The sequence below is a fragment of the Somniosus microcephalus genome, chromosome 14, assembly GCF_052327205.1.
Source record: "Somniosus microcephalus isolate GS21.2 chromosome 14, FLI_Smic_1.0, whole genome shotgun sequence".
Classification (NCBI taxonomy): Eukaryota; Metazoa; Chordata; class Chondrichthyes; order Squaliformes; family Somniosidae; genus Somniosus; species Somniosus microcephalus.
This window is the reverse complement of record NC_141000.1, coordinates 71,817,664-71,837,164: the sequence shown is the minus strand read 5'-3', so window position 1 is coordinate 71,837,164 and position 19,501 is coordinate 71,817,664. Positions and strand designations below refer to the sequence as shown.

Genomic DNA, 19,501 nt, shown 5'->3' with positions numbered 1-19,501 from the left:
CTGGCCCATTACCATCTCGTCTGGTTTTGAATACCTTTTATTGTCTCTTTTACTTCTTTTGTTCGATCGCAGCCCTGCCTTCGATCTATTTTCTTTTCTTTCCAGTTTTGAAGAAGGGTTTCGACCCAAAACATCAACTCAAATTTCTCTCCACGGATGTTGCCTGACCTGCTGAGTTTTTCCAGCAATTTCTGTTGTTATTTCGGATTCCCAGCATCTGCAATATTTTGCTATAGTACTGAGGGAATGCTGCACAGTCGGAAGTATCATAAGTATAGGCACTATTCGATTATGATTGGTGTTAAGGGATAAATGTTGACCGAGAACTTCTTTGCGTGTTTTTACATAGTGCTATGAGATCTTTCACAGCGGATATCCCTTATCACCCAGTAGCCCCCCTCTGGTTTGTCGTGGTGGCTCAAAGACTGAGGGAACAGTGGACCAGTGCAGAATAAAAGCATCATGACTGCTGCCAGGATTCCAGGCATTCACCATCATGATGTGCTGAGCATGGTCGTACACCAACTGCACATTCAGCAAGTGGTAACTTTTGCGGTTGCGGTACATCTCAGCATTTAGATGGGGCGCCTGCAAAGTATGGGGAAGCCCACTATCCTGGCAAAGCCACGTGCAGATGGGACATCGATTTAATATCTCAGCTAAAAGACAGCACCTCAGACAATGCCACACTCCCTCAGTACTACCCTGAAGTCAGCCCAGTCTCTGGAGTGGGGCTGGAATAACTCAGAATTAGAGAAGTGCTACCACTGAGCTAAGGCTGACACATCAATACAGTTCTGAGAGAAAAGAAGTCTTAATTTCAAAAAAGTAGTTTATAAAATATTCATAATGCATGCCCTTAATAGCGGGAAGAAATTGATGCTTATTTGGTTAATGGAGCTCTTTAGCAGTAAATCTGGACCACCTGTGAAACGGGAATAGTTCGAAACAATGCTGCTGACTGACAGCTTGAAGGCCGCAGACCGCCTTCAGCACAAAGGCCGAAAGACTACATTTCCCATCATGCAGCGCCGAATCCACGTAACCGCGACGCCCCGTTAATTGCAAAACGCTTTTAATTTGGTTTTTTTTGACAAAGATTAGTGTTCATAATATTCAAAACTATTGCCGTTCATTTTTCGAGCATTATTTGTGGATAATATAATTGTGTTCAGAAAGAACAGTCCGTTCCGGTCCGGAACAGTGCACAGTCCGGAAGAAGTCGTCGCGTGAAGGCGAGGCTTTCCTTTTGCACAGACCCCGGCTGTAGGTAGGAAAATGGCGAGAGCGGTGGCAGTGATAATCCGACTGTAATCTGTCATTTAACCAGCCATCCGTCTCATATTTTCCCAAAATATGAATCCTTGTTTTGTAGACGCTGCTGCTGTGAATATAGTTTATCAAATATCCGCATTTATGGCAGTTTAAATTATCTTTCGATCGAGGTTCCTGCTCTAAGTAACACGGAGCCGCCTGTGCTACGACGCTGTAATAACGATGAACGGCTACTCATCGTTTTAGCTTCCCCCCCCTCGTTTGTACTTTATTTGCCACTTGCATGAATTGGGGGTTTAATTGACTCGTGTAGGAAAACGGGAGGGAGGCGGGAAGAAAGATAAATTGAATTCAGACTTCGATTTCTTGTAAAAAGCAGGCCTGGGTAATTGCGTTTATGTTACTGTTAATCTTTGAAAACATATTTATTGCACACACTTGTAGTTTTACGTTCAGGTGACTACATTTCAGTTTTGTTGAAAGACTATAATGCGAGTGGGAAACGCATATGTCATTTTAAATGGAAGCAAAATATTGACATTTTTGGAGTTTTGTGTACCAACCTGGTCGTTTTAACTTGTGCAACAGCTGTATAGCAAAAAATCACATTTTAAATTGTATTTACAGTAGTGTACAATGGGTCGTGTAATCAGAGGACAGAGAAAGGGTGCAGGCTCTGTCTTCAAAGCCCATGTGAAACACAGGAAAGGTCCTGCAAAGTTGAGAGCTGTGGACTTTGCTGAACGTCATGGTTACATCAAGGGTATTGTCAAGGCAAGTATTCTGTAAGAAGGAAAACTAACTTTGAATTTCCATTTTTTTTAGTTAATCTAGTTAAGTTAATCTTTTTATCTATGGAGTATTGTTAACGGTTCTCTCCTCCGGTACTGTCCCCCTTTTCCTCAAATCTGCTGTCATCACACCTCCCCTCAAAAAAACCAACGCTTGACCCCCTCTGTCCTTGCAAACTACCGCCACATCTCCAACCTCCCTTTCCTCTTGTCCTTAAACGTGTTGTCGCCTCCCAAGTCTGTGCCCATCTTTTCATAACTCCATGTTTGAATCCCTCCAATCAGGTTTCTGCCCATGCCACAGTATCGAAACAGCTCTCGTTAAAGTCACAAATAACATCCTTTGTGACTGTGACAGAGGTAAACTATCGCTTCTCGACTTGTCTGTAGGTTTTGACACGGTTGACCACTCCAACCTTCTCTAACGCCTCTCCACTGTCGTCCATTCTTATCTAATCGTAGCCAGAGAGTCACCTGCAGTGGCTTCTCTTCCTGCTCCCTCATCGTTACCTTTGCTGCCCCCCAAGGATCTATCCTTGGCCCCCTCCTATTTCTCCTCTACATGCTGCCCCTTGGCGACGTCATCCGTTAGTTTCCACATGTACTCTGACAACACCCAGCTCTACCTCACCACCACTTCTCTTGACCCTTCCACGGTCTCTAAATTGTCAGACTGCTTGTCTGATATCCAGTACTGGGTGAGCAGGAATTTTCTCCAATTAATATTGGGAAGACCAAAGCCATTGTTTACGGTTCACGCCATTGACTCCATCCCGCTCCATAACATCTGTCTGAGGCTGTACCACACTGTTCTCAACCTTGGTGTTATATTTGACCCTGAAATGAGCTTCCGACCACACATCCGTGACATAACTAAGACTGCCTATTTCCACCTCCGTAACATTGCCCATCTCCGCCCCTGCATCAGCTCATCCGCTGCTGAAACCCTCCTCTATGCCTTTGTTGCCTCTAGACTTGACTACTCCAACGCACTCCTGGCTGGCCTCCCATGTTCTACCCTACGTAAACTTGAGGTCATCCAAAACTCTGCTGCCCATGTCCTAACTCGCACCAAGTCCTGTTCACCCATCACCCCTGTGCTCACTGACCTACATTGGCTCCTGGTTAAGCAACGCCTCGATTTTAAAATTCTCATCCTTGTTTTCAAATCCCTTCATGGCCTCGCTCCTTTAGAATCATAGAATGGAAGAAGGCCATTTGGCCCGTCGAGCCTGTGCTGGCTCTCTGCAAGAGCACCTCAGCTAGTCCCACGCCCCCACCTTTTCCTTATAGACTTGCAAATTTTTTTCTTTCAGGTACCTATCCAACTCCCTTTAGAAAGCTGTGATTGAGTCTGCCTCCACCACCCTTTCCTTATCTCTGTAACCTTCTCCAGCCCCACAACCCCCCAAGATATCTGCGCTCCTCTAATTCTGCCCTCTTGAGTATCCCTGATTAGAATCGCTCAATCATTGGTGGCCGTGCCTTCAGCTGCCTAAGCTCTTGAATTCCCTCCTATACCTCTCCGCCTCTCTACCTTTCTTTCCTCCTTTTAAGACGCTCCTTAAAACCTACCTCTTCAACCAAACTTTTGGTCACCATCCCTAATTTTTCCTTATGTGGCTCAGTGTCAGATTGTTATATAACGCTCCTGTGAAGCGCCTTGGGATGTTTTGCTACGTTAAAGGCGCTTTATAAATACATGTTGCTTTTTTATAAGGATAAAAAGCATGGAACACTTCTCTAAAACCACAAACCGCGTCTTAAATGGGTAAATTCCTGGCAGAATTAATTAAAAAGTGATTATATTCCTGGTTTGTTTTGCAGGATATTATTCATGACCCTGGTCGTGGTGCTCCTCTAGCAAAGGTGGCGTTCCGTGATCCTTACAGGTTCAAAAGAAGGACTGAGCTGTTCATTGCAGCTGAAGGTATTCACACTGGTCAGTTTATCTACTGTGGCAAGAAGGGTAAGTTGAGAGAAAAATATATAATTACCCTTTTATTAAAAATAAGTGCTTTGTGCTCCTGAAAGTTTTGTGCGTTTATCTAGTAAATAGCTTAGTCGTGCAAACCAGGAAGGCCTTGGGTTAATCCCTGGTCTGTACTTAGTTAGCTGCCAAAAAAGAGTAATGAGCAAGAAAGGTGCTTAGACCGTAAAGAATGCATTTCAGATTGGCCCGGTACAGAGACAATGATTTTGAGTTTAAAATTTATTACGTGCTGGAATTGCAGCTCCTTACTGTGCATTTGCTGGATTTCATTTTAGTGGTTACAGAAAAGATATAAGCTGCTCCAGCCAACATATGATGGCAATCTGAAGAAAGAAAGCATTTTTTTCAACAACAAAAAAACTTAAATATGTGGCCATCAGTAACAGGTTAAGTACAGTATCTAATGCTCTATTTTGGAGGTGGCCAAAAAGTATATGATTAGACGATTCACTTGTCTTCAGAGGTTTAGCTATAACTTTGACTAATGCACCATAATGCTTATGTGTAAAGGAGAATCTTTTGTTTAAACTACTACCCTTTTTCATACAAAAAAGTGTTTTTAATGCCATTTTTACCCTTTGCCTGGAGACTCTCCAATAGGTTTAGTACCCTGGTGGATTGCTCTAGTATCACTTATAGAAAGTGTTCTGGAATGCCTTTACTTCCAACAGCAGGAGTGCAGTTTCAGACCAGCCTGAGAGTTGCCCTGGAACTGCTCAATCCTGGGAAGTCATACTGATTTCCAAAGATCTGGTGGCCTCCAAGCCATTCAGAAGTCACCTCTGTGTTTGTATTGGAGCTGATCTGGAATGTATGGCGTGGGTCCCTGTAATTGATGTAGTTAAAGCAGCGAGGAGAGCGGGAGCTCTTACTCCAGGATCTTGCGTGATGTTGCTAAAATAGATTTCTTTTAATAAAAAAAATGGAAGTATCTAGTAAGTCTTAGATTAAAAAGATGCGTCAACAAAATAAAGTTGTGAAAGACCTAAGTTTATGCATTCAGTTCCAAAACTTTGACTTAAGCTCTTATAAAATGTGTATAGGGGGCAGCACAAATCACACTTTGAAGCATAACATTTCCTGTAACGCTATTTCTGTCATGCCCGTCTTGCATTGTCCCAGTTGCAATGAAACTTATCGATCACGTTACATACCTCCTGAATCCTCTAAGCTTTGACTCCGAGAGATGATGCTGTGCTCCACCAGAGTTTGTAAAATCCGGCCTTTGGCCAGATGTCCAAGAGCTCGCCCCCCACCCCCCCCGAATGCCCTGAAGCCTTCACTCCAAAGTCCCCGAGCACCATCTCGACTGCCTTGCATTCCTTGCCGCTGCCAGCAACTGACTTGAAGTTCTTAGTGTTTGTGTTCTTAAAATTTTCCTTGCAGTTTTAAAAGTGCTTTTAAAACAGATTCTTGGAAATGACTCTTGGCACTGTAGGAGAGGTGGGTGGGATTCTGACAAGGATTTTCTTCTCTCGCTCTGTACCCAAGTACTCATACCTTGTCTGCCCCTGAGAAAACCCTCATCGCATTCTTCCCCCAACAGTGCACCCCTACAGTGCTCACAAGCTGACCCAACCTATGAGCAATGTTCCCTTTAAGCTGTGCGGCTGAGCCGCTCTCTGGACCTCCTGCGCAGCTGGCTTTTCAATGGGGAAAAACCGAGCATGCGCGATATTTTGAATGGGCCGCGCAGCCCCTTAAAGGGGGCACGCACCCAAAAAAAATAACAGGAACATTGCCTATGAGGCCTTGAAACCCCCTTCCCAGTGCTTATAAATACCTGGGTTGCCTGACCCGGTGTTCCCACATCTCAAACGTTCTCCTGGTTCACCCAGATCCTTGACGTCCTTTTCTCTCTTTCTCCAAGCCTACTACACATTTCTTGCATTGTACTTGGAGCATATAAACTTCTATCATCCCCCTGTATCTTCGGCTTTAAAAAAAGAGTCCTACTGTACTGCATTTCTTGAACTGGCTTCTGCTCAGCAGTGGAGTGGGAGCACTGCTGCATAGAAGAACAAACTGGCTACAAGAGGCTGGGCAATGGTGGCTGTCTTTGTGTACTTGTCCCATGCATATATTTATAGTTTTATATATAACTTTCATGATTGGTTCCTAATTGAGCATTGTAACTGTAAGCAGTGTAACTATGGAGAGTATTTGTTTGATATAATTGTGCCAAAACTGCAGACTCAAACTTGTATTAAAATCTTTCTTGCTTGCAGCTCAGTTGAACATTGGAAATGTCCTCCCTGTGGGCACTATGCCAGAAGGTACCATTGTGTGTTGCCTGGAGGAGAAGCCAGGTGACCGTGGTAAACTTGCCCGTGCCTCTGGTAATTATGCCACAGTCATCTCCCACAATCCTGAGACCAAGAAAAGTCGTGTCAAGTTGCCATCGGGTTCTAAGAAAGTTGTTTGCTCTGCTAACAGGGCCATTGTTGGTAAGATTTAATTTACTCCTATTTGTTAATTTTTAAAAAGTTAACCCTTCCAAAAACTTTAGAACTATAAAGATATTTATTGAAATCGTTCTTAGTTTATGTAACTTGTAGATGAACAAGAAGTTGAGCTATATCCAAAACTTGGAAAAGAAAACACTTTGGTTCAGGGTTAACATTTCCCGCAAATCAAAATAGCACTCCAACCAGAAATTGATGGGATCTAACTCTGCATTAGCATCTATAGTACTTCGATAACTTATCTGTATCTTTTGTCCATGTCAATTTTTCTAACTCTGATTGCCTGAGATGAGCTGCAACCAGGTGATACACAGAATACTTCTGTGTAAATATTTACACAAAAATGAAAATGGTTTAAAGTTGAAATGTTTAAACAAAATGCACTTTTATCATCTTTTAATACATTGAGTTTTTGCATGTTGTAAAGTTACTTGTATTTGCTTCTGATTTAATCAATGGTATGTGTAAAGACTTGTAATAAATTGAATTACAGTATCTCTAGTTATGTCGCAAGTGCTACAATAAAAGTAATGAGCAAGTAACTTTTTTGTATCTGGGACCCCTTTATTGAAGTGATTGCGGTAGTAACGTTAGAACGGGTAACCGAGGCTACTTATCGTACAAATCACTTTGTTGAATATTGCTAGCCGAATATTTTACTTTGATTGCAGGTGTTGTTGCTGGTGGTGGTCGTATTGACAAGCCCATACTGAAGGCAGGTCGGGCTTATCACAAATACAAGGCCAAGAGAAACTGCTGGCCACGTGTCCGTGGTGTGGCTATGAATGTAAGTTTAAATAGTAAAAGAGGACAATTGTTAAATGTTGCCACTGATGGTCCACCTCCTGCTCTCTCGGCCCAATTCTCACTAAACTGCTGACCACCCAACTTCCCGTCCTGCTTGCCGACACTGTAACTGGTTCCCTTTCCTCAGCTACTGTTTCCTCTCCCTTTCAAAGTCACAGTCATTACCCCTCCTCAAAAAAACCCACCCTCGACCCCTTTGTTCCTGCAAACTGCTGCTCCATCTCCAACCCCCTTTCCTCTCCCAAGTCTTTGAATGTGTTGTTGCCTCTCATCCGTTTCCCATTTTTCCTGCAACTCCATATTTGAACCTCTCCAATCCAGCTTTTTTTTCCCCTCTCAAGACACTAAAATGGCCCTAAACTAAGTTACAAATCACATTGTGTGTGACTATTGCACTATCCCTCCTTGTCCATCGTGGTTTCTCTGCAGCCCGTGCCGTGGTTGACCACATCATCTTCATCTAACAGCTCCTCCTCCATTGTCCAAAATTGGACTATCCTCACTTTGTTCCCCTCATCTATCCAATTGTAGCCAGAGAATCTCCAACAGTGGCTCTCTCCCCACTCTCTGCACCATTGCCTCTGGAGTCTACATCAATTTATCATGGCCCCCTCCTATTCCTCATCTACATGCTGTTCCATGGTAACACCATCCACAGACATGGCATCAAGTTCCACATGTACAACCCCCCTCCCTGACACACTTGGGTTGAAGCTGACTGTTTACAACCTTGGTGTCCCTCCAAGAACTCTGTGATCCTCCAATTCTGGTCTCATGCACCCCTACTCCCTTCGCCCCACCATTGGCGGCCGTACCTTCTGCCATCTACGTCCTTTGCTCTGCAATCCCCTCCTTAAACCTCCCGCCTCTCCACCCCCTCCTCATTTAAGACTCTCCTTGAAACCTACCCCTTTGACCAAGCTTTTAGTCACCCTTCCTAATCTCCTTTTTGGCTTGGTTACGCTGTTCTGAAGTGCTTCAGAACATTTTTCTACATTGGAGGAGTTGTATAAATACAAGCTGTTGTTAGTAACAAACTAATGTAAAACATCATGTGATTATAATCTTTGCTTAGTTGAGTTTTCCATGTCCATTTGCGTGCGTGCTTTGGCTGCCGCTCCGGGTCCGAGCCCATCACTTCTATTTCCCTGTCTCCTCCACCTTCAGCTCCAACAAGAAGTGTGAGGAGCTCATGGACTTCTTTGTCACTTAAGATTGAGACCATCTGTTCAGCTGCTTGCTTCCCTCTCTTTCCTCTAAGGTTCCCCCCCCCACCCCAGCCCTGAACTCGCATCTTTCTCTAGTTTTTCTCTCCTATCTCCCAAATGCCCTCCAAGCTCACCTTGTCCATGAAACCCACCTCATGCTCCCTCAACCCTAATCCCACTAAACTGCTGACCACCCAACTTCAATTCCTGGACCCCATGTTAGCTGATATTGTTAACGGTTCTCTCCACAGTTACTGTCCCCCTCTCCTTTAAATCTGCCGTCATCGCCCCTCTCAAAAAACCCACCCTTGACCCCTCTGTCCTTGCAAACTACCGCCCCATCTCCAATCTCCCTTTCCTCTCAAGTCCTCGAACATGTTGTTGCCTCCCAAATCCGTGCCCATCTTTCCATTAACTCCACGTTTGAATCCTTCCAATCAGGTTTCTGCCCTTGCCACAGTACCAAAACGACATCCTATGTGACTGTGACAATGGTAAACTATCCCCCTCGTCCTTCTTGACCTGTCAGTAGCCTTTAACATGGTTGACCATACCATCCTCCAACGCCTCTCCACCGTCATCTAGCTGGGTGGGACTTCACTCGCATTCTTTTCTATCTGAGAATCACCTGCAATGGCTTCTCTTCTCGCTCCTACACAGTTACCTCTGGTGTCCCCCCCATGGATCTATCCTTGGCACCCTCCTATTTCTCATGTGTGCTGACGACATCCAGCTCTACCTCACCACTCTCGGCCCCTCCACTGTTTCTAAATTGTCAGACTGCTTGTCAGACATCCAGTACTGGATAAGCAGAAATTTCCTCCAAATAAATATTGGGAAGTCCAAAGCCACTGTATTCAGTTCCCACTACAAACTCTCTTCCCCAGCCACCGACTTCATCCCTCTCCCTGACAACTCTCTGTGGCTGCACCAGACTGTTCACAACCTTGTTGTCGTATTTGACCCCGAGATGAGCTTCCGGCCACCAACGTTCCCTCAAAGCTGCGCGGCCACACAGTAATGGGAAGGGTCCCGTGCAGGCAGCTCACCGGCTTTTACCTTTAAATTTCCACGCATGCGCAGTACTTACAAGAGAGTGCACAGTAAAAGAAACAGGCCGCGCAGAACAAAGTGCAGCTTACAGGGAACATTGCCACCACAAATCTGCGCCATCACTAAAACCGCCTATTTCCACCTCCATAATATCGCCCGACTCCACCCCTGCCTCTGCTCTTCTGGTGCTGAAACCCTCGTCCATGCCTTTGTTACCTTTTAGACTTGACTATTCCAACGCACTACTGGCTGGCCTCCCATCTCCCACACTCCATGAACTTGGGGTCATCCAAAACTCTGCTGCCTGTGTCCTAACTCGCACCAAGTCCTGTTCACCCATCACCCCTGTGCTCGCTGTCCAACATTGGCTCCCAGTTAAGCAACGCCTCGATTTTAAAATTCTCATCCTTGTTTTCAAACCCCTCCACGGTCTTGCTCCTCCAGCCCCACAACCCTGCGAGATATCTGCGCTCGCCCAATTCTGGCCTCTTGAGCATCTCTGATTTTAATCACTCCAGCATTGGCAGCCGTGCCTTCAGTTGCCCCTAAGCTCTGGAATCCCCTCCCTAAACCTCTCCGCCTCTACTCTTTCCTCCTTTTAAGACGCTCCTTAAAACCTACCTTTGACCGAGCTTTTGGTCACCTGCCCTAATATCTCCTTATGTGGCTTGGTGTCAAATTTTGTTTGATAATCGGGCCTGTGAATCGCCTGGGGATGTTTTACTATGTTAAAGGCGCTATAAAATACAAGTTGTTGTTAGTGTAATTATAGTATTTGGTCCCCTGAATTAATTTTAACTGCTTTGATCAATAATTAATTATTTATTACAAGCGACGTTCCCCTTGAGCTACGCAGTAATCTGGAGGGCCCGCGCAGGCTGGCTCACCGGCTTTTAAATGAGAAAACCATGCATGCGCAGAAATTTGAATGGGCGACACAGCCTGTGAAAGGGGCTGTGCACCCAAAAAAAACTAGAGGGAACATTGATTACAATTATCTTTAATCTAAAATCTCTTATGGAATTTAGTGATGGATGATTAGGGAGAGTTCCAAACTTGCTCTGGTATAATTCTCTCGCTGGCAGTTGTCTCGTTTAAGCTTGTGAACCATTCACAATTGCTGCTGCTTTAACTGCGTGGAAAATTTTCATACTAAATTGTTTGACTGGAGGAGAAGTACACCGTCTTCGCCTTTGTGGTCTTAAGCATGGAAACAGCTATGCAATGCACAACTCTCTGAAGGCTTGAGAGACAATGCGAAGGGGGGAGAAATTCTTTTATGGTTACATTAAACTGGTTGATGTGGAAAAGCAGAGGGATTTGGGGATTCAGGCTCAAGACCTTAAAAGCAGCACCTCAAGTAGATAAGGCCATAAAAATGCTAACCTAATACTGTATTTAATGACGAGGTACAGAATATAAAAATCGACGTATTGGTGAATCTATATAAAATCTTAGTAAGACCACAGTTGGAGTAGAGAAGTAGTAGTCTGGACTCCACATTATAGGAAGGATGTTGAGACAATAGAGAGGGTACAGTGTGGATTCGCTATGATGCTGTTTCATTCGAAGAGATTAAAGTGCTGTATGATGGAGGTGTTTAAAATTATGAAGGAATCATGGAAATTTAGGCACAGAAGGAGCCCATTCGGCCCATCATGTCTGCCGGCTGAAAAAGAGCTATCCAGTGTCATCCCACTTTTCAGCTCTTGGTCCATAGCCTATAGAATCGTAGAAATTTATGGCACAGAAGGAGGCCATTCGGCCTATCGACACAGTAGATAAAAACTTTTCCAGTAATGTGAGGGCTAGAACAAGGTGACAGATATACAAGCAAAAGTAAGAGATTTAAGACGAGGAGCGGGAGAAGCAGCGTTGTGAGGCTGTGAAATGCATTACCAGAGTGATTAAAGACCATGTCAATATTTAAGTATAGGTGGGATAAGTGGTTGGGGAGGGTGGGGTAATGGAATATGGGAACAGGATGGGCAGTTGAATTAAGACTACTCGTGTGGAGAGTAAACACCAACATGGGCTGAGTGGTCTGTTTCCATGTTGTAATTTCTATGTAAGTATCGGTGTATATTGCATTCACCTACAAGAATTGTGCAGTCAGAGATTTGTTAACCCATCTTTTTTTCTTCCACAGCCTGTAGAACATCCTTTCGGTGGTGGTAACCATCAGCACATTGGGAAGCCGTCCACCATCAGGAGAGATGCTCCAGCTGGTCGCAAGGTCGGTCTCATTGCTGCTCGTCGTACCGGTAGACTGCGTGGTACCAAGACTGTCCAGGAGAAAGAGAATTAATTTCTTCACGTAATATATATGTGCATATTTGTCACAATAAAAATGATTTAAAATTCATTTTGTTTCTTGTGTAAAACTGGCTGTTCCTGTTAATGTTATTTACAAGTCATTTTTTTTTAAAGTTTGTCTAGATTTTTTAAAATATACCTTGACCATCTATATACATCCAGATTTCAAAACAAAAAAGCAAGTAAGCCATCCATCCAAAATGTAACATTCATAGTCTGCTACAATGTTAAGTGTCTTTAAAAATGACTGCTCTCCATGATTCAGCAAGTTTAGCCAGCGAGTAGCTGATTTATACAGACCAAATTAAAGCCTTGTTCTGTTATTCACTGATCTCAATGGGCATAACTGAGGGTTTCTTCAGCCTCAGTGCTCCTAGGTTAGGGAGAAGAAAAGTGGTGACACCCCCCCCCCCCCCCTGCTGAAAGAATTATTTGTGTAGAACGCAGCAAGGACACACAAAATAAGGGCAGCATTGGGCTCTGCTGCAAAGGTGAATGGCCCATGACACTCTCGGTCTAAGCTCACATGGCTGCTGGTGCAGATGGAACTACTAATCTAGCATGAAGAAGTGCTGGCAGAAATTTAGGGTGGTGAAGGAATTAAAAAATCTCAATTATAAAATTAGATTTCAGTTTGAGAAGGCATGGATTTATATAACATCTTGCTACAGCTCATGTCAAAGCATCTCCTATTGCTTTGAAGCGTAGTGACTTGTTCTGTAATCAAATATCAGTCATTTTGCATACAGCAAGATCCCACAAACAGCATTGAGATTTTTAACGGTCTTTATTGAGGAGGGAATGGTGGCCAGGACACTGGGAGAACTCTTCAAATAGTGCCATGGGATTTTTGTCTACCTGACACAGTAACAGGCAGACATGGTCTTGTATGACAACACTGACCAACATAACACCCTCACTGCATTGAAGTGTTATGCTAAATTATGTGCAGACTCATGGGTGAGTGTTACCAATTGAAGTATGCTGACATGGCTATAGTCACTGAATTTATAAATAGGCTTTATTGAAACTTTTTTGTAAGTAGCATATTCTTTGTGAGTCTGGTGAATGTTGACTGGCTATATTAATGACCTAGATGAAGGGACCGAGTGTACTGTATCCAGGTTTGCTGACGATACAAAGCTAGGTGGGACAGTAAGCTGTGAGGAGAACACAGTCTGCAAAGGGATATAGATAGACTGTGAGTGGGCAGTATGGTGGCAGATGGAGTGTAATATAGGGAAATGTGAGGTTATTCACTTTGGTAGGAAGAATTAAAAAACACTTTTTAAATGGTGAGAAACTTTCATGTGTTGTTCAGAGGGATTTGGGTGTTGTGCACGAAACACAAAGCTAGCATACAGGTACAGCAAGCAATAAGGAAGGCAAATGGCATATTGGCCTTTATTGCAAGGGGGTTGGCATATAAGAGTAAGGAAGTCTTGCTACAATTGTACAAGGCCCTGGTGAGACACCACCTGGAGTACTGTGTACAGTTTTGGTCTCCTTATCTAAGGAAGGATATACTTGCCTTGGAGGTAGTGCAACGAAGGTTCACTAGATTGATTACTGGGATGAGAGGGCTGTCCTGAGGAGAGATTGGAGAATGGGCCTATACTCTGGTTTAGAATGAGGTGATCTCATTGAAACATACAAGATTCTGCAGGGTACAGGGTAGATGCTGAGAGGTTGTTTCCCCTGGCTGTAGTGTATAGACTAGGGGGCATAGTCTCAAGATAAGGTGTAAGCCATTTAAGACTGATGAGGTGGAATTTCTTCACTCGGTTGTGAATCTTTGGAATTCTCTGCCCCAAAGGGCTGTGAATGCTGAGTCTTTGAGTATATTCAAGGCTGAGGTACAGCAGATAGATTTTTGGACTCTAGGGGAATCAAGGGATATGGAGATAGGGCGGGAAAGTGGAGTTGAGGTTGATGATCAGCTATGATCTTATTGAATGACGGAGCAAGCTCAAGGGGCCGTATGGCTCTTATTTCTTATGTTTTTATTTGACTGAGACTTCGCAGCAAAGCATAATCCTGTGTTCAGCTGATTCCTATACACATAGACTTTAGATTTAGAACAAGGCTCTGGATAGTAATTAAAGCAGGGACTGTTTGATATGCTCTTAAAATTAGCGCATTGATTTCTAACATTAAAATTTGAGTAGGTTAGATTTGATTGCATGTAATGGAGTAGCTGAGAAAGAAAGACTTGCATTTATATAGCGTTTATATTTCACAACTTCAAGATGTCCCAAAGCACTTACAGCCAATGAAGTAAGCTGAGGAGTTTAGAAGGAATCACACCAACACTTTGCACACGTGCTGTATAAAGAGTCTTTTGTATGTTCACCGATTTGCTTCGTAACTGAACAGCCACAACCTGTACCCAGCTCCACTATGAAATTGTCCTGTGTGATTGTTTCTGTACTTCACACCTCACATTCTTGTTGATCCAATTGCCGAGTAGGTATTTGTGAGAAATTCAACCTTGCAGTGCTGCATAACAGTACTCTAATGTGCTGTGTGACTGGGCTATCTTATGAACTCCAATTGCCACCCAATCTGTTGATCTTTGGTAGAATTTTATCTTAACAGGTCGAAGCATTTCTTGTGCTATTAAAAATGTAGAAAGTGGTAGTGAACAGTGTTAATAGTTCACTCAGCAATTGTCAGTATGCTAAAGGCTTCAAATACATTGCATACTGTGACAACTTTGCTTTTATAATTGTTTATATTATTCTTGTATATTTTATTCTCCATTTCCTTTATGTCGTGCACTATTCCTCAGCCAAGGGAGCAAGCACACCATCTGATTCCAGGTTGTTGCAAATGGTACCCTGTAACCCATTGCTATGAGATGCTTGATTGGTGGAAGTTGATTTACACACTGACTTTCTCACCTGTGGGGAAATACCTTGACTGACATTTCCCACTGAGGAGCTGGTCAAGAATGGGAACTTGCAGCGCAGTGAATGTGGATGAAAGCATATTCTAAGATGATTGTACTCTAGCTCTGTACCAACACTGCTGCTAATCAAATCACTGTAACCTGGGTATTGACCAAATCTTTTATCACCACTACAAAAGCAAAAACAGATTTCACACTGCAGTGATCAACCAAAATAGAACCCTTTGATTTGGATATGTGCCATTTCCTCCTGCAATAGGAAACAAGCCCAATGGATGCAGATTATGTTCCTAGTCATGTAGTCTTACGTTCCTAATATGCATTAGGTTATAATTAGCTACATTAATCTATATTGAACATCTATCTGCTTTTTCTTAGTCCGCTTGATTTTTTAGCCCTAACCAAAGGCATAAATGACATTCTCTGACTGCGACCATGGTGTATCACTGCAGCCTTTGACACAGCTGATCACATTGTCCACCTCCAACACCACTCCTGTTTTCTGTCTCAGGGAGACTGTCCTTGCTTTGTTCCACTCTTACCTATCACACTGTAGCCTTTGACACAGATGACATCCAGTCAGGGAATGAAATAAACATGGCTACATAGAGACCAGGATTTAAACTAAATATTGCTGGATATAACACATTTAGGAAGGAAAGGGAAGGAGGGGAGGTGGAGTAGCTGTACTAGTTGAAGCTAACATAATGGCGGTAGAAAAAAAGGATGCAACTAGCAGTAAGATACAGAATTCATAGGGACTGAGTTAAAAGGTAAGAAGGGATCCATCATCCTAATAGGAGTATACTATAGACCACCAAATAGTGGAAGGGAATTGGAGGAAGAACTATGTAGGCAAATCTATGAGGTTAGTAGCAGGCACAGAATAATAATCATGGGAGATTTCAACTACCCCCAAATAAACTGGCAGGAAGAAGTAGCGAAAGGAAAAATGGGAATCGAGTTTTTATAGTGTATACAGGATTCCTTTCTCATTCAGTACGTAAGAAATCCAACAAGAAAAGAATCACTGCTGGATCTTGTAATGGGTAATGAACCAGAACAGATAGGAGAAGTAAGAGTAGGAGATCATCTTAGTAGCGATCACAACATAGTAAGGTTCAAGATTAGGATCGAGAGTGACATAAGTAGGACACACACTAAAGTAATACATTGAAAAAGAGCAAAGTATGAGGAAATGAGGATGGAACTAAAGGTGGTAAACTGGGAGAAAAATCTTGAAAAACAGACAGAAAAACAGTGGGAAATCATTAAAAGGGTAAGAACATAAGAAATAGGAGCAGGAGTAGGCCATTTGGCCCTTCGAGCCTGTTCCGCCATTCAGTAAGATCATGGTTGATCTGCTACCTCAACTCCACCTTCCCGCACTATCCCCATATCCCTCGATTCCCTTAGTATCCAAAAATCTATCAATCTCTGCCTTGAATATACTCAATGACTGAGCATCCACAGCTCTCTGGGGTAGAGAATTCCAAAAGATTCACCACCCTCTGAGTGAAGAAATTTCTCCTCATCTCAGTCCTAAATGGCCAACCCCTTATTCTGAGACTGTGACCCCTAGACTCCCCAGCCAGGGGAAACATCCACCCAGCATTTACCCTGTCAAGCCTTTTAAGAATTATATATGTTATATGTTTCAATGAGATGTGACTGATGACACTCAGCTCTACCCCTACACTGCCTCTGTGTTGTCAGACTCTGATATTCAGTCTTGGATGAGCCACAATTTATTCCAGCTAAACATTGGAAAGACCAAAGCAATCGTCTTCAGCCACAGCCTGTAATTTGTAAAAACTCTGTACCCTTACCACTGATTTAATTCCCCTCCTTGACCACTGCCTCAGGCTGAATCATACTGTTCGCAACCTCGGTGTCCTATTTGAGCTTCCAACTCTAAACTTCAGCTCAACCAAGGCTCTGTTGCCTATATCCTAACCTGCACCAATTCCACTCATTCATCACTCCTGTCCTCGCTGACCTACTTTGGGCTCCTGGTCTCCCAATGCTTCAAATTTAAAATTCTCATCCTCATATTTAAATTTCTTCATAACCTCACCACTCCCCATCTCTAATCTCCAGTCCTACACATTCTTCCCCCAAAATCCTTTGTCCCTTGGCTCCTGTGAATCAACCCCTCCCTTTGCCCCACTGTTGGTGGTCGTTTATTCAGTCGCATAGATCCCATGCTCTGTATTAACATCCCTAAACACCTCTGCCTTTCAACCTCCCTCTTCTTTCAAGAGCCTCCTTAAAACCCAGCTCTTTGGCCAAGCTTTTGGTCACCCCTCCTAATTTTATCTTCTTTGGCTTGGCATCCATTTTTTGATTATGCCTGTGAACCGCTTTGGGACTTTTATATTAAAGGCACTATATAAATGCAAATTGTTTTCTCTCTCTCTCACATACACACATTTCACTTCAGTCATGATTTTGAAATTTGTCACCTTGTTTCTCAAAACTATTTGAAGAAAAGCTACTGAACACAAAGTGCTGGGAAGTAAAGAGAAATATCCGATCAGTACAGCTGTCTGGTACTGATGCATTCCAGGAAGTTTGGTACATTACACATCCTGCGACTGTAGCATAATTCAAATTCAGCTCAGAGTCACAGCTCTTGGCAAAAATATCAAGTCTAAGTCAAGGCTTTTGGGAGATAGAGGCCCTCAAGTAAATACTTCAATAAAGTCATTACAATACACTAAAGACAATTCAATGGATAAACATAATTATTTGAAATATGTAATTTTTTTCAATCCTTTTGTTTAAAACCCTTATTTTGGATATTTAATTTCAGTTATAAAAAAAATTCAGAAAGCATTTTGAGTGATTTATGGGAACTCTGGCGAGATGTGCTGATCAGCTGGCTGATGTCTTCACCGCCATCTTCAATCTGTCATTGGCCCAGGCAGTAGTCCCTACATGCTTCAAGACCGCTACCATTATTCCTGTGCCAAAGCAAACGGCTGTGACGTGTCTGAACGACTATCGACCTGTCGTACTCACACCCATCATAATGAAGTGTTGAGAGACTGGTCCTGGCTCACATCAAAGCCAGTGTTCCCGCCTCTCTTGACCAACACCAGTTTGCCTATCGTGCAAACAGATCAACGGAGGATGCAATCACAACTGCTCTACACTCTGCACTGAATCACTTAGACGGTAAAGAGACCTACATCAGAATGCTGTTCATAGACTACAGCTCAGCATTCAACACTCGTCCCCAACAAGCTGGCCACCAAACTCCACACTCTTGGCCTGAACACTTCCCTCTGCAACTGGACCCTGGACTTCCTAACAAACAGACCCCAGTCTGTCAAATTAGATAACCACACCTCCCCCCCCCCGACCCTGAACACGGGGGCCCCACAAGGATGTGTGCTGAGCCCCCTCCTCTACTCCCTCTTCACCCACGACTGTGTAGCTGTTCATGGTTCCAACACCATCATCAAGTTTGCGGATGATACCACGGTGGTAGGCCAGATCACCAACAACGATGAGTCAGCCTACAGGGAGGAGGTCCAGCATCTCGTGAAGTGGTGCGCCGATAACAACCTGGCTCTTAACATCAAGAAAACCAAAGAAATCATTGTGGACTTCAGGAAGTCTAAAGGCGGAAGTCACACCCCCATCCACATCCATGGGGCTGTGGTGGAAAGGGTGGACAGCTTTAAGTTCCTCGGAGTCCACATCACGGAAGACCTCTCCTGGTCCCTCAATACCTCCTCTCTGGTGAAGAAGGCCCAGCAGCGCCTATATTTCCTAAGGAGGCTGAAGGGATGGAACCTGTCACCCCTGATCCTCTCTAACTTTTACGGTGACTAGCGGGGTGCCACAGGGATCGGTGCTGGGGCCTCAACTATTTACAATCTACATTAATGACTTGGATGAGTGGACCAAGTATAATGTAGCCAAGTCTGCAGATGATACAAAGATGGGTGGGAAAGCAAGTTGTGCAGAGGACTCAAAGAATCTGCAAAGAGATATAGACAGGCTAAGTGAGTGGGCAAACATTTGGCAGATCGAGTATAATGTGGGAAAGTGCGAGGTTATCCACTTTGGCAGGAAAAATAAAAAAGCAAATTATTATTTAAATAGAGAGAGATTACAAAATGCTACAGTTCAGAGGGACCTGGGGGTCCTGTGCATGAGATACAAAAAGTTATCATGCAGGTACAGCAAGTAATCAAAAAGGCAAATGGAATGTTGGCCTTTATTGCAAGGGGGTTGGAGTATAAAAGCAGGGAAATCCTGCTACAACTGTACAAGTTATTGGTGAGACCACACCTTGAGTACTGCGTACAGTTTTGGTCTCCTTATTTAAGGAAGGATATACTTTCATTGGAGGCAGTTCAGAGGCGATTCACTAGGTTAATTCCAGAGATGAGGGGGTTGAGCTATGAAGAAAGTTTGAGCAGGTTGGGCCTATACTCACTGGAATTTAGAAGAATGAGAGGTGATCTTATTGAAACATATCAGATACTGAGGGGGCTCGACAAGGTAGATGCAGAGAGGATGTTTCCCCTCGTGGGGAAATCTAGAACTCGGGGGCATAGTTTCAGAATAAAGGGCCGCCCTTTTAGAACTGAGATGAGGAGGAATTTCTTCTCTGAGGGTCGTAAATCTGTGGCATTCTCTGCCCCAGAGAGCCGTGGAGGCTGGGT

At 43.6% G+C, this 19,501-nt stretch overlaps 1 protein-coding gene across 2 annotated transcripts; it reads left to right on the top strand.

Moving 5' to 3' along the window:
- Positions 1-1,169: 1,169 nt before the first annotated feature.
- On the top strand, positions 1,170-11,957 carry rpl8 (ribosomal protein L8). Of its 2 annotated transcripts, none has more exons than XM_086006660.1 (6): positions 1,170-1,270; positions 1,903-2,049; positions 3,894-4,035; positions 6,288-6,506; positions 7,196-7,311; positions 11,742-11,957. In XM_086006660.1, the coding sequence occupies exons 2-6, from the start codon at positions 1,912-1,914 to the stop codon at positions 11,898-11,900; spliced, it is 774 nt and encodes a 257-aa protein (XP_085862786.1). In that variant the 5' UTR covers positions 1,170-1,270; positions 1,903-1,911; the 3' UTR covers positions 11,901-11,957. The 2 variants fall into 2 exon arrangements, with proteins under 2 accessions (XP_085862786.1, XP_085862787.1); XM_086006661.1 differs by having other exon boundaries at positions 1,244-1,266.
- The last annotated feature ends 7,544 nt before the right edge of the window (positions 11,958-19,501 follow it).

What these genes read in the sequence shown, in the direction of transcription:
- rpl8 (XM_086006660.1), top strand. Translation starts at nt 1,912, where the DNA reads ATGGGTCGTGTAATCAGAGGACAGAGAAAGGGTGCAGGCTCTGTCTTC. An exon ending in TGCTAACAGGGCCATTGTTG is followed by an intron (nt 6,507 to 7,195) that starts GTAAGATTTAAT and finishes CTTTGATTGCAG; the next exon opens with GTGTTGTTGCTGGTGGTGGT. An exon ending in TCCGTGGTGTGGCTATGAAT is followed by an intron (nt 7,312 to 11,741) that starts GTAAGTTTAAAT and finishes TTTCTTCCACAG; the next exon opens with CCTGTAGAACATCCTTTCGG.